This window comes from Sminthopsis crassicaudata, chromosome 1 (genome assembly GCF_048593235.1).
Source record: "Sminthopsis crassicaudata isolate SCR6 chromosome 1, ASM4859323v1, whole genome shotgun sequence".
Lineage (NCBI taxonomy): Eukaryota > Metazoa > Chordata > Mammalia > Dasyuromorphia > Dasyuridae > Sminthopsis > Sminthopsis crassicaudata.
The window spans coordinates 178158246-178179520 of NC_133617.1; the positions used below are offsets into that span (position 1 = coordinate 178158246).

Here is a 21275-nt window from a genome sequence, read left to right on the forward strand (position 1 = left end):
TTATTTTGTCAATAACATTGGAAGACTTTGGCATACAAAAAAGGTGAGCACCCCTTCCTGTAAATGTTCAATCAGCAGGTCCGTGTGGGCCTATCAGAGACATTGTATGGCAGAGTTCTGTATTAGTTGAGAAGTTGACCTCCTTCAGCTCTTAAGATTCTGTCATTTTTCCAGTCAGTAAATATAACTGCCTATTCTCAGTGCTCATCATCCTAAATCTTTTTAGAATTTGATATTGACTGCCTTTAGTTTCCAAAGTACCATTTCTTTTGGCTTTTTCTATGTTTCTTCATTCTCTGCCATCCTAGTTTCTCTTCATTTTTTTCCTCTTAAGGGTGTTGCTCAGGAGTCAGCTCTCAGCATGTGTGTGTGCAAGCAGTGCTTTCTCCGGCAGGGATCTCAGCTAGTCACATATTGCTAACACTTCATACAAATGATTGCCAAGTCTACATTTTGAGCACTAGCCTTTTTTCCAGCTACGTTCCCGTGGCTTGCATTTTCAGTTCATCCGCATTCTTAGACTTGCCAATCAGGTTTGCTTGGTTCTGCCTCTGCCCCCATTTATAGCGATAAACCCACATTTTTATAATGTTTCTAAGGGCTTTCTTCACAACATGTAGTCAAGTGCTTTTCTCTGGAGGTTAGGTAGTTGAAAAACTTCGCATCCTTCCTATACAAATATGGAAATTGTGGTTTAGAAGGCATAAGTGAACTCTGAGGGCAATAGAGTGGTCTTGAACTTTATGGCTTGTATCTCTAAGACCAGTGATCTTTTTAGTACAGTATTCTTTTTGCCTTTAAACATTTTAGCCTAATTGATTTAGGAATGGATTCCCTCATCTGAAGAAATGAGGGGGAAATGCCGTATCTCCACTCCACATCTCTTACATTTTCTAGGTTAAAACATTAGGACAAATGGGGAAGAGCTAGCCATTTGAAATGAATCCATATCCTGATGGGGCCTAACAAAGGGCAAATATCTATCTCTGCAGAGTCCGATGAGACTCGGGGATGAGCTTTGTAATATCCAAGTAATTGATGGGAATATATCCTTTGACTTTCCGGTTCAGTTGATCTAAGAAGCCCCTTGAGGTTAGGAAGATCCATTGTAGTTCTTCTCTTACAATAAAACTTAGATCAGATTCAAATACAAACAGATCCCACTGGCCACATATTGACTTGGAAGACCATAAGTTAATATTATTTTCAATTTTGTTGCACATTTCCCAATCATATTTCAGTCTGGTTACATGTTTCTTGTGTAATATATGGAACCTCTGCAACATAACACATTATTTAGAAGTTTATGTTTTGTGTGTCTGTGTATAAGTAGTGTGACAAATGGATTATTTCAAAATCATTGCAAAGGGCATAATTTCTTTTAGGATGGTAACCCATACCTAGAGTTTAACTCTGTCAACTTTCTAGGGAACCAAACATGGTCATTTAAGCTCATCCAGATCTAAGCAGTACTCCACATCGGTTCATCAGGTCTCTGCTTCAAGTCAGGAATAGTTTACAGCTTTCCAAAGCAGCCCATACTACTTTGACCAGTTCTCATTGTTTGGAATTTTTGTCCTTATATACAGATGGATTCACCTTTTGGAAACGTTCATCTGTCAATTCTAGAAACAAGGCTAATGCTTCTTCCATATGACGATCTTACAAAGTTTTGTGGACTGTCCCATGTGTTTTCTTAATGAAACTTTTCTTTTCTGGATTAAATATCCAGTTTGTCAACCAATCCTTAAACACTGTGATTTCCCTTTGAATGTGCCAGCAGTTCATCACTGTTCTTTTCTGAAAGGTAGTGCTTGGAATTGATACTGATGTTTCAGATTTATCCTAGTCTAGGCTGAATTTGATTGGTCTGCCTCCTCCTGCCTCTGTTAATACATCTTCACATTGCATTATTGTTTTGGAATAGTCATAATTTTTAACATGTGGTTTATGAGGGTAGTCTACTCAGAAGTTTTTTTTCCCCCCATATATGTCATTTTAAAACAAGCTTTCTTCTATTGCAGCTGATGTTTTTTCCCTTGAACCCTAGATATAAGATTTTATATTTATCCATATGTAGTTTTATCTTAGTACATTGTATGGTCCATTTTTCTAATTTTTTTTAGGAGTTCTCGTTGTTACTCACAATGTTATTAGTCTTCCATTTCATCTGTAAATTTGACATTCATTTCATTAATATCTCCAAAATCATTGATTTAAAATTGTGACTAGAACAATGCCACAATACCACAACATACATTCCATGTTGTAAAAAATATCCTAGTTGCACATGAACTTTCTTAGACAAAATGTATCAGTTTTCTTTGGATTATCAGTGTCTCCGATGATGAAATATAAAAGTTGCATTGATTTCCTCAAAGGAGTTGATGCCCAAGCACAGTCCTCTGGAGATGGTCCTCAGGCCAGCACAAGAAATTGTTGTTTTTCCAGTTTAAAATAACTTCTGTGTAGTCACACCTTTCATTTGGAATTGAACCAAACTTGATGATTTGCTGGTGGTGGGAAGTTCTCTTCCAGCCCCAGAACTTCCCTTTTTGCCTGCGTGGGCAATCAGCTGAGCTTCTCTGACCCTAGGTTATCCTCCTCTTGCTCACCCTACCCCTCTCTTGGATGACTCCATACAGTTCGTGGAAGCCGAGGCACTTTAGCGGGGTTGTCAGTGCTCCTTAGGTGGCTGGTGCCCCCAGACTCAGAGCTAACTCCTGACAGCCCCTCCTGGCCCTTCGATTTTTCTTTTCACACCTGATCCGCTTCTCTCCCACCTTTCAGGTCGTACAAGAAAATGAAAATGTCGTCTTCTGCCTGGAGTGTGCCCTTCGCCATGTGGAGAAGCAGAAATCCTGTCGGGGACTGAAGCTGATGTACCGCTATGACGAGGTCAGGGTGGCACCTGGGAGGCCGTCAGGGTGGGCAGTGGCTGCGTCTGGGAAGGGGGAAGGGGGGGAGGAGCTCCAGCAGCTCCAGCGGAGTCTCGGCTGGGGCAGGCCTTCATGGACTCCTCTGCTCGGGGAGCCTGTCTATGCTGGTGTGGGAAGGAAGCTACAGCCTCTGACTTGGGCCATGTGCCCTTGCCAGGTACCGCCCTGCCCCAGAGCCATGGTCTCCTGACCTTTGGGGCCCTTAGGACTGAGGGCCTTGTCCACTCGGTGTGTATCTCTGCCTTTGTGGCAGGAGGCCCTGGCCACTATCCCTGGCAGAAAGGGCCCACGGTACCAAAGCACGCGCATCACGTTCTGGTTCTAACTGCCGCTTAATGGCCAGGCAGGCTTCCCAGCTTCATTTGCATGGGGGGGGGGCAGAATCACAGATTAGGGAACCTTGAAGCTCTAAAGAGACATGATTTCAGCCTTTGCTGGGATACTTTTGCTTTTGGGATACTCACTACCTCACAGGGTTTGCCCATTTCATTTACTGTAGACCTCTAATTATTAGGAAGTGCTTTCTTACATTGAACCATGTCCTTTTCCTGTCATTAATAATTACTGTTTCAAGCCACATAGTGAGGGTGCTCCTCTTTTTGTATGGCAGGCTGTTATTTAAAGAATGCTGTCCTATCCCACTTAACTGCTTTTCAGTCAAACTACAACTTTTTGTCTACATGACAGATTAAGGATTGCCTTTGGCACAGTCCTTCTTGCTTGTTCTAAACACATTCTCCATGAAGAAACCTGAAAAAACTCTGGGATTTCTGTGTCACATTTCAACTTGGTCACTTTCCCCCAAAGCTGTAGAGCCACTGATAATTCAGCAGCCAGCTGGGTTTAGGCTTTCGCTTGCGGATGCTTCACTTAAGACCTCAGGCGCCCCGGGAGGACGCAGGGCCTTCCCGTGTGCAGCCAGCAGGCTTTGTGGGGTCAGGCTGCCTTTCAAGTTCTCACTCTTGGGAGATAATTAGGGAACTGTCTGGTGGCAGAGGGGTTTGAATCCCTCAACTGAGGCAGACACCCATGTGGGGGAAGCACACTGTAGCTCACACCAGAGCACTGCCAGTGAACACAGATAGATCACTTGGAAGAAGGGAGAGTGGGACATGAGGGGACTGGAATAAAAAGAGCTTTCTGTTTTCTCTGGCCAATGAAGAAATATCCCTATATGTTTGTTAATTCAGCCACCAAAGTGGGGTTTTCAGCACTAGAGCCCAGCTAGTCTGGAGCTTTCTGTCCAGAAATTCTTTATTTTTAAGGCAAATATAAACACCATATGTGAAAACAGAGCAGTTCTAATATTTGGAATATTTTTCTCTCTCTCCTCCTTTTCTCCTCCTCTCTTCTCTCTTTTCTTTTCTCCTCTTATTTCTCCCTGTTAGTTTAGGTTTTGGGTAGAATTCAGGAATGTGCTTTGAAGTTGCAGCCCTTGTACTGAACTCCATTCCCTTTTCTCTTAATTAGTAGAAAAATACAGGAGCCCTCTTGTAGCCAAAAACTGCCTCCTGGGCTTTTGGTTAGGTCTCTTAGGGGCTGCTGGTTTTGTTTTTTTCTTTTCTTTTTTTTTTTTTTTTTTTAATGTACTCAGTGGGAAGTAAGAATTTAATTTAAACATTCTTAATAGAAATATAGCTGAGAATTCCAGTCCTCCTTCTCTGATCTCCAACCCACTATGTATTTCTTTTCCTTTGTTACAATGTTTTATAAACAAGGCTGTATATGTTGTATTTTGTACAAAAGGCTAGATCAGGAATTGAGACATCTGGGTGTGAGTTGGGAGGGAGCTGGTTTTAAACACTGTTGGGAATTGTTTTCAGGGCCACCACACTTATCTAAGAAACTTAATTTCTGGGGAAGAAGGAGCCAGGCACAAACAAGAAGGACCTGAGCTCATGGACAACAACCATTTTGATTGTGCTAAGAAATGGATTTCTTAGGTCCCCTGATATATGCCCTGCCCCTAGAAGATATATGCCAACAAATTGTTTGGCTTGCCATCCCCATAACTGTCTTGGTGTTTTTCTTGCCACTTGGTAACTTTCTGGCCATTTTCCAGTTTTGTTGCCTTTCTGATCTCTCTGCTTTTGCAGAGTCAGTCACTTTGGCTTCATGTGAGCAGCTTCAAGTTTTTCCTGGAGGAAGTAGTTGAAGAAATCGGGGGCTTATGCTGTGCTGTCTCTGTGAGCGGCATCCCTCAATGAGTTGTGTAGACAATTGGTCTTACAGAGGCCACAATACTCAGCATTTGGGACCCTGAACCCTCTTCAGAACCTTTTCCTCACTTGGAGAATAAGGTCCAGTCTTGTACAGTTCTCATTGCCCTTGCCAATGGAGAAACTACTGGCAATTTCGGCCTCTTTCCATTTGAGATCTCTAGAATAACTCGGTTTGTAGTCTTGGCAGCCATGGGTTTAATTTACAGGGGATTTGGTTGCATCTCTGTGTGGGTGGCTCCCGACACTGCAGATGTCTTGTCAAGTTGGCTGAGCGTTCACCTGAGTGAGAAGAGCAGGCAGCCTTCCTGCTCCGATGCAGGAGGATGGGCAGGGCCTGGGGCAGGGCCCGGCCGGGGCCAGGATGTGGCGAGAATGTGGTGAAAAATGTCCGACGTTTTGTCTGCGAGCCCCATGACCTGGGTGGGAAGTGATGGAATCAGCGGCTGACCTGCAAGAGAGGCTAGGGCCCTTCTTTCTCCTCCTTTCTTGCCTCCCACCAGGCTATGGATTCAGTTCCAGCTGCAGGCAGGAAGCAGACTCTGTAAATAGATGTTGTAGCTGCCAGAACGGAGAGTGGTTATTAGGGACACAGCTCCCACATTTCTTACTCTTTAAGCTTTACAAGTAGTAAGAGCGAGTTGGATCTGAGATTGCAGCCCCTGTACTCCCTGTGTGGGCTGGGGACAGGAAGCTTCTAGGAGAGCAGCCGATGCATCTGGCTCTGAGGGAGATCCCCCAAATGGTAAGATGGAGCAAACGTGTCCTGGTCACAGTGTGACTGAGGTCTAGGGGTTACTCTCAGTTCCAAATGAGGTATCCTGCATGTATTTTGATTTTAGGGCCCTGAGTGTTTTGCAGAAGAAAAGGCCATGAACCATGCATAAGCTGCCCATGAACCCAATGGGTCACATGATTTGGAAATGAATTTAACACTCCCTCTTGCACCCCAGAATCAGCGATCCTCTTTGACTGGACTACCCTTGAGTAAGGATTCTGATGAGAACTGCTAGCCCTTCTGTGCCATTCAGTGCCCAAGCCAGTTGTGAACATTCGATTAGCCAAACACATTCTAGTCTGTTACGAAGCAGTTACAGTTTTTATTTTATTGCTAATAAATTTTTGTTTTCCTCTAGACTCCCATGGAAAAAAATGCAGTCCTTTTGTAAAAAGCCTCTCCCATCTTAAAAATACTTATGACTCCATCCTATATCAGGTTGTGCTCGTTAGAGAGATGTGTTAGAAGGGAAACATGTAGCCTGGCTGTGAAAAATAGGTGATGTTCTCAGAGAAGTGGGTTTGTTGCCTCATTTATTTATATATTTATTTATTTATTTATTCATTCATTCATTTATTCATTCATTCATTCATTCATTCATTTATTTATTTATTCATTCATTCATTCATCTATTTATTTATTTATTTATTCATTTATTTATTCATTTATTTATTTATTTATTTATTTATTTTATTATGAATCTGGCATACTTACTTATTGCTGTTTGTCATTCTGTAGAATAAGAATGTTTTGGTCATTGAAGGGGCTTGTGTAGCAACACTGGTATCTTAGCAAAACTCAGCAGTGTGCTGACTTAGTGAATTCTTACTAATGGGAAGTCATTCCTTAGAGAATGATATCCACATCCTAAAATTGGATTTCTTCCCAAAGGAGTCTCTCATCTCCCAGCTCTGAAAGACAGATTTAACCTTGTATGTCCTTGACAGGCTAAGCGAGATAGAACAGACCTCTCACTTTGACCCCCATGGTCAATAATGTGTCAGGGCTTGTCTCTTATCTGCTGCACCCAGCGTACATTGAGGGCACACTTAATCAAATGGAGAAACGCTTTGCTCTCAGATATGTCCTGCTTCCTGACATAGCTCCTTGCTGGCTTCTAGCATGTGCCATGATGTCCCCGTGGGGAAATGAGCATTACAGACATCTTCCTCCTCACCTTCTCTCTCCCACCTGAATGCATTCATGATCTGTTTGTCTAGACTTGTTGGGCACTAAAATGGGCAATTTGGCCAAGTGAATTAGGTATCTGGAGATCCCCGTGTTACTTCAGACAAGCCTAAACCTCTACAAAATGAAGGGGTCCGACTTAGCAGTGTTCCCAAAAGGTGAAATGAGAACTGGGGGTGGGGTGGGAGAGGGCTGGTCATAAACCTTTCAGGGGATCCACAGGTTCAAAACTGTTTTCAAAATAAGATGTTTTAATTGCTGGTATGCTGTGTATTGATAGAGCTCACATGAACAAAAACTTTGGGGAGAAATCTTCATTTTTAAGAATAAAAACTTTAAGGACTATCAGACAAGATCTATGCACCTTAGCGAACTTCCAGTGGAAGAGTGGATCATGTTTAAAATGACGTGATAAAAAGATGGAACTGTGTATCAGGGCTTTTATTTAGTTCTTATTTCCTTTTCTTCTGCCAATCCTGTCCATCCACCTGGCTGTCAATCATCCTCTGTATCATGAATCTGAGAGAGAGAATGTAAATAAACTAGGTACCCACAGAGGGCAGCCAAGCTGCATAGTACACCAGGACTAGTAGTAAGAAGACCTATATTCAGAAGCAGTCCCAAACATCCTAGCAGGTCCCTTAATCCTGTTTGCCTCAGTTTCCTCATCTGTAAAGTGGATTAGGGAAGAAAATAGCAAACCATTCCTGTTTCTTTGCCAAGAAACACCCCAAATGGTGTATGGAAACAAATGAACAATAAAGGTGTGCACAAATAGCATAAAATACACAGCTAACAACAATAATGGTATTAATAACTGGCAATTATATGGCACTTTAAGATTTCACAAAGATCTGTACATATGTTTTCTCAGTTGATCTCCACAATTAGGTGTAGGTAGTTTTATCCACCTTTAACCCATGAGGATCCGGCACCCAAGGGAGCTGGTGGTTCCCCTTTGTCAGTGCTAGTAATGGGAGTCCAAAGCAAGAGGTAACTTGGGTCTTGCTGACTCAGGCTTTAGCCATCCTGCCAGGCGCCCTTGGGGCCCGACTCCAAGGGGGTGCAAAAGGGTGCCAGGAGCACTCCAGTAAGGAGTGGGCCAACCATTCCTGGATGCCGAGAAGAGCTTTAATGACATTCAGTGTCCTTTATAAGCCCAAGGAGTCCCGGTAGAAGACCTCTTGTTGTCCCCACTCCTCTTGTACCTGCCACCCAGAAATGGCTGAGAGGTCAGTCAAGAAACATTCCCTGAGCTCAGCTCCCTCCTCAGCTAGAGGTTGGGGGGGGTTTGTGGCTCCCCTCGGAGGGAGGGCCAGCAAGTGCTGATGAGGCAGAAAGAGGGCCAGGCTTGATGGGATCTTGCAGAGTGATGAAATTTTCCCAAGAATGAGCTTCCTGGGGCATTACATGGACTTGTGTAATTTGAATAGCACCTCAGCCACAATGAGTTTTTACTGAGTCCTCCAGCCTCAATTTAGAAGCCATTGATCAGTTTTCTTCTCTCATTTGAGGCAAATTGTTTATCATTTATGGCAAAAGATCTGAAGGTAAGACATAAGAGTAGTTGGCAAAGGCAGTAGGTTGCATGTCCAAATAGAATGGGTCAGAATTGCTCAGCTTTTGGCTAAATTGCAAGATTGGAAAGCCTGAAATAGCCTTATTTGCATCTCTTTTGTTTTTTTAAAAACATGTTCAGTGAAGGCAACAACCGCTTTGTCTCTTCTATTTCTTTTACTTAAAGAGAAAATGACAGAATATGATTAAAAATAAAACTTAAGGATATTCATCAAAGCTACTCTCCCTGTATTTCTTGATTAACCAGAGAGAGATGAATGTCTTCCTGAGAACACACTGAAGCATGGTCTGGGAAGCATAAGCCCAGATTTTTACCAACCTCTTGGCACTGATTAAATTTTTATAAGCCTTTAATGTAACAAAACCCCAGAAAGATTGAATAAGTCCATAAGTAAGAGGAGGTCTGGCAAGTCGGGTGTCTGTGTTTTATTGCTAAAAAAACAAAAACAAAAAAACGAAGGAAAGAAACAGATGTCATTTGATTTAATGGGAGTTAAAGTGTCCTTGGATTATTGAGAAGTAAATTATGATTGCTATGATGGCTTCCGTCTCTTGAAATTTAGATTGGCAGATTGGTGGATCCTCTTCTTGTGCGGTGAGAGACTTGTTTGGGACATCGTCTATGAGGTTGCCGGCTACCATGAGGGATGGTCCTGCTGCACCCAAGGGGCTTCATCAGGCTGAGGAGGGGTGTTTCCTAGGACAGGAAGAAGGTGGCCTGGGGGTGGGTGGGAGCGGGGGACCATCCCCTGGCCTTGTTTCACCAGAGGAGACTGGCTATAGGAGACCCATGTTCCTCCTCCTGCCAGAAGTCCAGCTTGTGCTTCTGGATTCTGGGCCGTCCACTCCTCATGCTGGTGTCTGACTCTGCATGAGCCCGTTTGGGGCTTTCTTAAAGGTACTTGAGTAGTAGCTATTTTCTTCATTTTACAGATGAGCACCACGTGACTTGCTTAGGTTTGCCCAGAAAGTATCCGAGGCCAGATTAGAACCTGTGACTCCACAACCTGCACTCCTTGACCTTGGCTGTGGCCTCAGCATGCAGGGCTGCGCTAGGCCCCCAGGGCAGGTGGGCTGAGAAATGCTGACTGGCAGCAGCTCCAGGTGTGCCTTTGCAGGGTGCCTGCCTGCGTGCCAGGGCAAGGCCCTCAGAGAAACATCCCTGTGACCGGGTCAGGGTCGTGCCATGTCCAGGGTCTGACATTGTCTTGTCCACAGATGGGTCACAGCGAGGTGATCCAAGGTGGGGGGGAGAATTGGGAAGGGCTCCTAGCTAGAGGGCATTGGGGGTAGGGGAGGGGCAGAGTCAGCACATGAAGGCGACAGAAGGGAAATGTCAGCCCAGCCACATGGGAAACTAGTAAGAGTCCTGTCCTCAAGGCAGACGGAGACTTGTAGACTTGTTGGGGTAGAGACTTGGAGGGGATGATGAGGCAGAGAGGTCAGATAAGAAGAGGAACCTGTGGCATTGTGGAAAGCCTCAGAAAGCTGAAACTCACAGGAAAAGAGGCCTTGGGGTGATCGCAGAAGGGGTCCCGGTGATCTTGGAGAGAGCGGCTTCAGTCACCTGGTGCAATTGGAGACCAGATTGTGAGGATGTCAGGAGCATAGAGGAAGATGACTTTTTTCCTAGGAAAGTGGCTGTGAAAGGAGAAAATCAAATGGATGATTAGTCTGTGAGTCAAGGGAAGGTGTTTAAAGATGGAACAAACCTGAGCATGTTTTAGGCATTGGAGAAGGAATGTATTTGTAATGTCAGCCATTCAGCAAGATACTGCATGCACGTGGATACACACATAGTTGAAGATACATTGAGGAGAGGCGAGGTTAATCGAATTGGGTTTTGGCAAGATACAAACCAAACCACATTGGTTTTACTTTTGGAAAAGCTGTGGACTGGTCTAGCCATTCTGGAAAGCAATTTACAGTTAAACTCTGTATATTCTTTGACCCAGTGATACCATTCCTATAGTCTGTATCTCAAAGAACAAAAAAATGTCCTTTACGTATAAAAATATTTATGGCAGTTTTCTAGAAACTAGAAAATGGTGGTGCCCAATAAAAATTTTGTTTCCTTTCTGGTTTTCTTGCCTTTCTTTGGCTGAACACAAATGTAGTGGAATACCTTTATTTTAATGATAGCTTTTTATTTTCAAAATACATGCAAAGATAGTTTTCAACATTAACTCTCACAAAATCTTGTGCTCCAAATTTTTTTCCTTCCTTTCTCCCCACCCTCTCCCATAGACAGCAAGTATAATCCAATATACATTAAACATGTGCAATTCTTCTAAACAGAATTCCATATTTAAAATGCTACATAAGAAAAATCAGAACAAAAAGGAAGAAAAATGAGTGAGTGTGTGTGTGTGTGGGGGGGGGGGGATTAAGCAAACAACAATAAAAAAGGTACTGTGTTGTGATTCACATTCACTCCCCATAGTCTTCTTTCTGGAAGCTCATTGTTCAAGAGTCCATCACAATTGTTCATTGTTTAATCTTGCTGCCATGTACGATGATCTCCTGGTTCTGCTCACTTCACTCAGCATCAGTTCATGTCTCTCCAGCCCTCTCTGTATTCCTCCTGCTGGTCATTTCTTACAGAACAATACAATACCATAACATTCACATATTGTAATTTATTCAGCCAATTTCTGACTGATGGGCACCCACCCAATTTCCTATTCCTTGTCCCTGCAAAAAGTCTGCTACAAACATTTTTACATATGAACACTCCATATGCCTATAAATATTTAATATTTATATTAATAATATATTACACTTTCTTTTCTGTGGGTGGAGTAAAGATAGAGGTCCTGGGAGGTGAGGATATTGATGAGCTGAGAGGCTTGGGTATCTGAGAAGATTGCCAACATACATATTAAGGTGTTTTAAATAGCAAACGCCCGGGTATAGTAGATCTTACCCTGGTACGAAGGCTGGCGTAATTGGGGGGGGGGGGCTGATTTGTGCACTGGTGGACAGCAGCAGCCAGGAGCTGGCCCAAGGGAGCAAAAGGGGCTGATGCAGGGTAGCTGAGGGGAGGGTCTTGTAAGACTGAGCTTTTATCTTAACTGTTAAGAAGTCGTTATTAACCCTGTTCTTCTCCAAGTGGTGAACTGGGGAGGGAACTCAGTAAGGTGCATGATTGGGGTTGTGGTCCCAGGGGCTTGTGCCATGGGCACTGCCTCCCAAGGTGATGTGTTGTGGAGCAGCCCTCAGGCCTTGACCACAGCAGGAGGCCTAGGAGTGGGACATTAAGTAGAGCTGAGGATTTGATGTTTTTCTTGGGGGAGGAAAGGAGGTAGAATTTTTTTTTTTTGTACACACAGTTTGTACGTCTTATATTTGAGAGCAGAAGACTTCAGAAGGAGCTGGCTGACTGGTGCTTCGGTGATAATGAAAGGAGGAGGGGCCTTGGGATCCTGGGGATCTGGGTGGGAGGGAGAAGGGGGGGGGAATGAGGTCTGGCCCTTAGGACTCCAGAGCTGGCAACATACTATCACTTACCCTGTCCAGGGTACTCAAGGGTGGAAGTCTGAGGAACTATTTCCTGTGACAGTTTGGTCATAGGAAAGATTAAAGTTGTTTTCGATAGGTTAAAAATAAGTAAAGAAACCTTCGTTCCACATTCCAAGAATCCTGAAACCATCGTACTGACTTGTATCTAGCTTTTGACTCTTAGAAATTTGTGTCTACAGTGATTAAGCAATATTTGTTGTATTAAATTGAATTTACTTACTTTTGATTCTTTTCCTTTAGCTGAATATGTGTGAAAAAATAAATTTATCCTGCAAATAGTTTTCTCTTAGTGGTTGAGAGAGAGAACATTAGTTTGCTTCATTCCATTGCCTCTACTCTTTGGGGTGAAAGGTAGTGGGATGGGAGCACAGTTGATGTATGTGAGGTTTGGGAAAGGTTTTGTAGGCCATCTCCATGTATACCAAAATAGTTTTCATAAATTGAGAATTGTTTGGAGGCAAAAGCTCCACCTTCTCTTTTTGAATTGAGTTGGTGTTTCGATATTGCTAGTTAGATGAGCTGTGTAAACTTAGCCATCCAGTAAAAATTAAAGCCAAGAAAACCTGATTTAACTTTTAACTTTAAACATTCATTATCGGGGCAGCTAGGCGGTGCAGTGGATAGAGCACCATCCCTGAAATCAGAAGGACCTGAGTTCTAATTTGGTCTCAGACACTTAACATTTCTTAGCTGTGTGACCCTGGGCAAGTCACTTAACCCCAATTGCCTCAGCAAAAAAAGGGGGAAAAACAACAACAACAACAACAAAACATTATCAAAAAGACCAAGTCAAGGCTGGTTTTGATTTCTAAGCCAAACAGTTGGTCTCCTGGCTATCTCACAGTTTCAGTCCCATCCAACCAAAGTGAGTTAGTATCATGCAGTCTTTGGGGTCTCTTTTTGACTTGAATATATTCAAGAGTTCAAAAACCCGAATGCCATCCATTTGGTCATGCTTTGAGTAAAGCTTGGGTGACCTTGTGGTTGGTGAGTTATTTCAGTGTTCCCATCTGCCTCGCTTGGGCAGCATTCTCATCCCTCTTTCTGTCTGTGAGCACTTGGGCCCTGCACGAGCCCACCCACCTGGAGGCCCCCCCCATTGACGCTCTGATTCTCTTTCTGCCTTTGCTACCTGATTTTGAGTGATGTGTGTGCCTGCAAGTGAGGGGAAGGGTTTCATTCTCTCGTTTTTCTTCCAAACAGGAACAAATTATCAGTCTGGTGAATCAGATCTGTGGGAAAGTATCTGGGAAAAATGGCAGCATTGAGAACTGTATCAGCAAGCCTACACCAAAAAGAGGACCCCGCAAGAGAGCAACAGTGGACGTGCCATCATCAAGGCTTTCATCCTCCAGTTCATCCAAAAGTGCTTCAAGTTCATCCTGAAGATGCCAACACTCATTGTCGATTTATATATATTTTTTTGTAATTATTATATCCTAGTTTGGAGTACTTGCTGTAGAATACAAGCTGTCTTTGCACTAGCTCTAAAGAAGATTTTCTTCTGGTTTTAGAGAACTAATTTTGTTTTAGCATTAAATTGTTGAAATTTTTTTTGTACTTAGGTAGTTAGATATGGCAGTTGGATTTTTGGAAACTGCTGTATATTCACTGTTTTAAAACTCTCAAGGGGCCAAGATATTAATTTGTATTGCCCCTTTGGCTAAGCAAAAGCCTTTTTTTTGTTTGTTTTTTGTTGTTGGATTGGTTTGTTTTTTGAAATTTTTGGGGTTTTGTTTTTTGTTTTTTGTTTTTTTTTGTTTTTTTGGTGGGGATGTGTTTATTTTATTTCATTTTTTTTTTTTTTTTTTTTTTTTTGGTGGGGATTTTGTTTTTGTTTTCCATAACTGTGGGGGAAAGACTTTTAACCCATTTTTAATAGGTTGAAGTTTGTTGTATTTTATAATTTGTTCTCCAGTCATGTGAGCAGATTTTCTAGAGAGAAGGGGGATAGGAGACAAAAAAAAACTTGAAAGAAGAAGTTGCTTTACTTTGGCTGTCTTTTCTTCTGTCATGTGCAAGATGAGTTTTGTAAATTTTTTTTCTTAATTGGAAGATGTCCATTCTTTTGGGGGGTAGGTTATGGCAGCTGGAGGTGGACTTTATTTCCTAACCATAGGCAAAATGATGAGATTTGGAGTGACGAGGTTCTTTTACCAGCACATCACTATGCATCTGTTTAAGGGGAAAGAGAGAAAGAGAAAGACTGCCTACCTTGGAGGGGTCATGTGAGGGAAAACTGTGCCTGATTTCATTAGGAAATCCATTCTGTTATTTTTTTGGTGCTGTTGGCTACTTTATCAAAAAAAAAAAAGAAAAAACCCACAAAAAAAAAAAAAAAAAGAAATAAAAAAACAACCCTTCAATAGCATCCTTACAAGAAAAAAAAAAAAAAAGGAAAAAAAATGATTGAAGCCCGAAGTGCTTCTTTGTCATAGACGTGCAATCTTTCTGACATTCCATTTTCATCCCATGGCTGTTGTTGTTTCACATCTTTACACAAAAGTCAGCATTAATCTTTTCTTTTTAAAATTTGTTTCATTTCTGTGATCACATTTAGAGCCACTAGGAGGTCTGCATAGTTGTTTTTGAATGTGAAAATGCATCTGCGCTCATCTTGTCTATTTTTTTTCCTATATGTTGTAACAAAACAGAACAAAACACATGCGCGCGCGCACACACACACACACACATACACACACACAAAGAAATCCCATCCCTTTTTGTACATATGCCTGTAAATTGTTTTAAATACTTGAGCCTTTTTTCTTGGTGGGGAGGGTGGGAAGGGCGGCAAAGGGACAAGATGAAGAAAAGCCTTACGTTTCCGTTTCTTCATCGGTTGGATTGGACTGGATGCTTACAGGGTTTTTCTTGTAACATTTATATAAGTGCTGCTTACGTCACTGAACAACAAGGAAAAATCATAATGGAGTAGCTGTCGCCCTCTTCTGGTTGTGTGTACAGTCTGTGTGGAATAAAGAAGGGAAACTTTTCACAAGCTGTCCTCTGTTTCATAATTGAGTTCAACAAGACCGTAGCTACCCACCTCACACTGAGCTTGCCAGTGGGGACTTGTCAGGGAAGTCCTAGGATACAATTGTTGGTTGTTGTTGCAGAAGACTGAACTGTTTTTGGAATATTGAACAATAACATAAACAAGTCGAGTGTTTTCCAATGTGGTTGTCCGGTTTTTATGGCCTTGCTGTGTACTTTTCCCCTCTTTTTGACAGTAAACTTCTGACTATGGCTTACAGTTGGACATTTAATTTATTAGCGCTGCTCTGCTCTCTTTCCTTGGAAGGAAAGACTTCATTGTTGTTTATTGCCAGTTTTTTTTTTTTTTTTTTTTTTTTTTTGGTTTACTTTTCAGGTTTGTACTACAAGGTTTAATAATAAAAAGTTTTTTGGACATTTGTCTGTCTTGTGGAAGATGAGTGGGGGGAATGAGCTCTTTCTTGCCTGACTGACGGGGCACTGTCTCATCCCTGGCATTCTTCCCTCCAAGATCCCTGATGGACGGGGCCGCTCCCTCGTCTCCAATTGTCTCCTCTATTCACTGGTTGGTGGGGGTTGAAAACTCAGTCTCTCTTTCCACTCCTTGTTCTAGGTCCCAGCAGGAAGCTGCCACCTCCCCTTCTCGCCTGGAACGGCGGTGCTGGAGCACCCGCCTTTCCCAAGGCTTGGGTCTCAGAATCGAGCCCTGAATCGGTGCTTCTAGAAACACCACCATCTCAGTGTCCATCTGTCTGTTCCTCCATTGGTTGCTTTCCCTCTACTTCTTTTTTCTTTGCCAAAGTCAAGGCGATAGGAGGTGGTGGCGGGGGTATGGGCTTTAGGCTTAACTCCGCTCCTTGGAGCCAATTTTTTCCCACTGTTGTTTTTTTATTAAGTGAAAGAAAGAAAGACGATGAATCTTGTATGCAGCGGTCAGGGCAGTTTGGTAGAAGAGGAAGAACAGGGACTTGTCACAGTGGTTACATTTTAGCCCAGAGCCATCTTCTTGAGTGAGTGACTTGAGTGGCTGACTTGGTTTTCTGTTAAACAAAGTGATGAAGGCAGAGATGACCCCTGTGTTTCAGTATTGGTCCCATTCATTTTCCTTTTGGCATAGTACCTTCAGATTTCCCAGAAGGAACACCTTCAAACCGTTGTAGTATGTTTGGAATTTTACTGACATATATAACAAATACATAGAAAAACAGGACTAAGAGCTTTAGAATTTATTTGCTGTACAAAGTTTAATAATGCTCAAAGTTCTCAAACTTTATTGTTTGTTAGAGAAAACTGTGCTTTTAGGCAACTACTCATTATTGGCAATTGTAAAAAATCTAGTATCCCCATAAACCAAAACAACTTCAGGCAGACTATCTGGCCAAAACTTGAACTGTCTTCACCAAAATACTGTGTAGTTGAGAGAATGAAGGCCAGGCTGGATAGAATTTAAGAGTCACTTTCATCACTAACATCTGACCTGGCTTTGAGAGTGGCCAGGGCAGTGTCTACTTGGACTTCTTCCTCATCAGATTGAACAATAGGGGACTCCCCACTTTCACTGTTCTCCTGGGTGGCAGAGTCAGTGCAGACTGAGGGTGAAGAAGGCAGTTGGCTTCGAGATGCAGAATGGTTAGGAACCTCAAGGTTGAGTTCATTTTGACAGGGACTGGAATCAGGCCCTAAAACAGGAAAAAGGTTAATTTAAATTCACCAGAGGGAAGATGCTCAATCTATTTTGGGGTACTGGGGTTTAAACTGGATGGAGTTAGTTACTAAAGGCAATTGTGCTGTCTGTGTGTGCACTGGGGGGGAGGGGTCACTCCTGGTCATCATTATCACTGCTGTCCTAACTTCTGGTCACCCTGGGCACCTAGCTATGACAGCTGGATTGTATGCAGTGGTGTTAATTCTGTTCATCTCATTGAATCTTCAATGTTCTGGTACTAGCAATAGAAGCAGTACTATCCATGTTTTCCAAAAGTTTGTAGCTGAAAGTATTTCTCATTGGCCGCACAGCTAATAAGTAGCCAAGGGAAGAGTCCCCAGTCTTTTGAACTCACGGTCTAGGATTCTACTACAAAGAACACTCGGCCTGCCTTCAAAAAAGGGACACTCTCCTTAAATGGTTTTTTCGAACCTAAGACAAATATCAGCCTGTTTTTTCTTTTCCCTTATAGCTTTGAATCTGAACAAAAATTTGCTTCGTGCCAGCTCAGCAAGTTAGCAATAGCTCAAGAAATAGAAAGGTGGGAGCCTTAGCTGCCCTCTTCTCAACAGCTGGAAGTTTATTCTATTCTTTCAAGACCCTTTCTCAGCTTGTATCCTATCTGGTAAAGACCTTCAGCCTAGGCAAGGAATAAAAGATGCTCGTTTTTAGGTCGTGCTCACAAGTAATGGTCCAAGGCAGATGTCAATGAGGCGGTTAAAATCTTCATACCTTTATGCAGACAAAGTGCCCAGACCTAGGTGGGACAGGGAGGGAAGAGCGGTCCTGGCTTAGTATGAGGAACTAGAGTCACTTCTGGTGACAGCATCTTGTGGGCAGGAACAAAAATGGAACGTGCCAGAACGAAGCGGGAAACGTTAAGCCTCCCCAGGTAAGTTAACTCAATTCAGCTTCCCTCTCACTTCCTCACTGGGATAATGTTAAGACAATGACCTGAGGTTCTTCCTGATATTAAAAAAAATCTAAAAAAGAAGCTAACTCCCACCACTTACCTGACTACTGTTTTTTAAGGAGCAGCAAAAAATACTAGATTTCAGAACTGGATTTTAGTTGGGGAGGAGGAAGAATGACAAATGTCTTCAGCAGACTAATAACAAAGGGAAGATGGGGTATAATGGAATGGGGCTCCAAAGCCGGGAGCTTTTAGGAGATGTGGGTGGGGGAGGGTCTAGAGAGACTTAACTAAGCTCTGACTCCCTCTGCAGGATTGACTTGTTCTTTGTAAAGTAAGAATATTGTTGTATACTGGCTCTAAGGACAAGTGAAATCCCATCTATCTTTACTGCCTTAATTTGTCATTTTAAAAATTGTGGGTGCATGTGAATTTTAGCATCATGGATATTATAGTTGCTGGCCAAGGTCTGGATGGATATCTAAATATAATCTAGATGGGGAGCTTGGTGTTTTACACAAAGTAGATATAAATTGTGTGTGTGTGTATACATTCACCTCAAACAACTTATCCCAAACTATGATGAAATAAAAGGAAAGGGAGAGTTTTGCTCTCTAAGAAGCAAGTCTTGCTCTATTCCTTGGGAGAAAAATACAGTCTACATTATAAGCAATCAGCCCAAAGTGAGTTTTAGGGCAACTGCAATGAATAAATGATTTCTAACCAATCAAAACTCATACCTTGTCAAAAACAAAGCCCAAATTGTCACCTGGTAACTTAAAGTGGAAAGCTACCTCCCCCCCTTCAAAAAAAAAAAAATAGGAAAAGTATAAATGCCAGCAATTAAATAATACAATTTCGTTTAGGCAAGGAATGAGTGCCATCCACTCAACCCTCCAATGTCTTGCTCATACCTAATCCAGGAGATAGTACATTGTCTTCTCCTCCGGAGTTCAAAAAGACATCCAGGGCCTCTTGATCAGACATATCCATTAAGTCCATCTGTTCCAGCATATCTACATTTACTTCCATGGATGACATACTGCCTATGGGCTCTGGAAACAAACAATGAATTTACCAAAGTGACTATTTGAAAGCAAATAATGTGTGCTGCATTGGCCTTCCTCCAAAGCAAAATAGCTGGGGTATTCCCAATGACCAATCCTTGTCATCATTCTCTTTCGAAAAAGAATCTCATCTATTTATGCACTAGTTTTTTTGTTTTTCAATTCAATGAAACAAAATATTCACGTTTTGTTGATTCACAGCCATGAGGCTTGAGTTTGCACATGTTTTTGGCCAGGCTAATGAGTGCTGGAGAGCTCTTGGCAGAAAGCACAGCTTAGTATTTTTTGGGCAGAAGTCTACATCAGATGGTCTCTCTTCTACTAGATCAGGTACTTTATAGCTTGAACAATCCTGGTCAAAATAGCCAGCCAATAAACAACACTAGAATCTCTATTATACAAAAGGGAGTGGAAAGACCAAGCTAAATTACAAGGACCCTTACCAGGAGCCTCTCTGATGTCCCCCAAAAGTAATCACAAAATAATTAGATCCATGGAATTCTTAGGTTATCGTGTTTTGTTTTTTAAATGTAGGAAGAACTGGGCCATGTAGAATCTCTTCCTGGCTTTCTCCCAAATGGTCTTTCTAGACTGGAAAAGGGTTTCTGGTCATATTCTTTTCATATGTTTAACCTTCACAAATTTTTAATTTATACTTAGGATTTTCTTAGATAATAACCTACATAAAAGAACCTAGTTTCCATTTCTAATATCCTACTGGTTTGGCATGTTAAATCAAAAAATAATAATAAAGTCTGGGAAGTTATGATGGCCCTTGAAGTTAAAACTGGGGATGTGAGAAAATGCCTAAGTCAGAGGATTTCTTAACCTGGGTCAATGAACTTGTATTTCTCTGCCTTCCCCCCCCCCCCCAATATATATATATATATATATATATATATATATATATATATATATATATACACATACATATATATTTCCTTTATATATGTGTGTATATGTGTAAAAGTTTTAATACAATTGATTTCCTTTGTAATTATGTGTATTTTATGCATTTTTGTGCATTTTAAAACATTCTAAGGAAAAGGCTATGATAAAAAGATTATGAGGCACTGGGTCCATTCATTTGTGCCAAGACATGGGAAATAAGGGAGAAGTACTCCCACTGCATCTGAGAATCTGAAAAGTATATTCAGAAGAGATTGGAAGAAGGTTAAATATAATTTTTTTCTCTTGTTTGTCTTTATTACTTTGAACCTGTGCTTTCCTCAGTAAAAGCAATTCCCTCTATACATACAGTTTAGCAACTGCCATGGCCATTATTAAAGCCTTGGAGATCATAGTGATATGTATTGATATGTGACTTTTTGTTGTGAAACCCAGGCAAGAGCTCTAGGCCTGGAGCAGGATAACCTGAGTCCAAGCCCTGTCTCTAGATGCAAAACAGCTGCTGCTGGGTGCTGGACCAGAAAAAGCAAAGCAAAGCCTGGGTGGTCACAGATTTTACTTTGTAATCATGGAGCTTAACTCTCTCATTTTGCAGACAAAAACACAGACCCAGGAAAGTTAAGGTTAAAATCTCAAGTTATACAGGTATAGTTGTGATGGACTAATCCTTGTTCCCTATTTATCATGTCAGACATTTATGCTAGCTGACTAATTTTAGCTCTCCAGTTTTCCTTCCCTCTTTAATATGGTAATAAGTAAACTGTTATTAATACTGGAGTGGAAATCATAATAAATCTACACCTTCAATAGTCTTCACACAAAACAAATTCACTGTTGTTTCCTTTGCTTCAGTGCCTGGCCAAGGTCTCCTGTGTTTTTGCTGTGCGTCCCTTTGGACATCCCTCTCTCTCCATCTCCAGCTCCATCCTTACTACTTATAGACAGACAGAGCTCCTTCAACCTGAAAAAAATGGGCCTCCCTGTTAAGTGCTTTTCGTATATATCTTTCTACCCTTTCACATTTAATGTCCTAGGGGAAAAAGGCCATTTCTACTTGTTGCCTCCATTGGCTCTGGACCCACTTACTAGATGCGCTCTCACCAAGGTTACCATGAGCAAGATTGTAACTGCCAGACCAAATGACCTTTCTCAATCCAGAGCCTCAGCTTCTCTGTAGCATTTGATACTGCTGACCATCTCTCTTAGCTGCATTTCTAACTGTCCTCTTTTCTCCTACTTGATCGGGCGGGGAGTGTTCATCATGGTTCTGTCTTGGACTCTCCACTCATAGGTTTCAACTGTCACCTCTACATAGATCATTCCCAATATCCAGCCTTAGTAACTCTCTGTGGAACTAAAGTCCTGTCTGTCAGAGTTCTCAAATCCAACACATTCAAAATGGAACCCAATTCCTCCCCCCAAAACATCCTCTTCCCATATTACCTATTCTTGTCAAAAGC

The 21275-nt window shown here is 42.0% G+C and overlaps 2 protein-coding genes across 8 annotated transcripts in view; one reads left to right on the forward strand and one right to left on the reverse strand.

The window, feature by feature from the left end:
- JARID2 (jumonji and AT-rich interaction domain containing 2) overlaps positions 1–15225 on the forward strand; it is a 297444-nt gene extending 282219 nt beyond the window's left edge. For all 3 annotated transcript variants that reach the window (XM_074272131.1, XM_074272149.1, XM_074272140.1), the window contains 2 exons: positions 2791–2898; positions 13428–15225. In XM_074272131.1, the coding sequence (XP_074128232.1) occupies positions 2791–2898; positions 13428–13610 (291 nt within the window). In that variant the 3' untranslated portion in view covers positions 13611–15225. The remainder of the gene's footprint in view (positions 1–2790; positions 2899–13427) is intronic.
- Positions 15226–16432: 1207 nt separating this feature from the next.
- DTNBP1 (dystrobrevin binding protein 1) overlaps positions 16433–21275 on the reverse strand; it is a 160858-nt gene continuing 156015 nt past the window's right edge. For all 5 annotated transcript variants that reach the window (XM_074272160.1, XM_074272173.1, XM_074272166.1 and 2 more), the window contains 2 exons: positions 18754–18894; positions 16433–16900 (listed from right to left, as the gene is read on the reverse strand). In XM_074272160.1, coding sequence (XP_074128261.1) covers positions 16668–16900; positions 18754–18894 — 374 coding nt within the window. In that variant the 3' untranslated portion in view covers positions 16433–16667. The remainder of the gene's footprint in view (positions 16901–18753; positions 18895–21275) is intronic.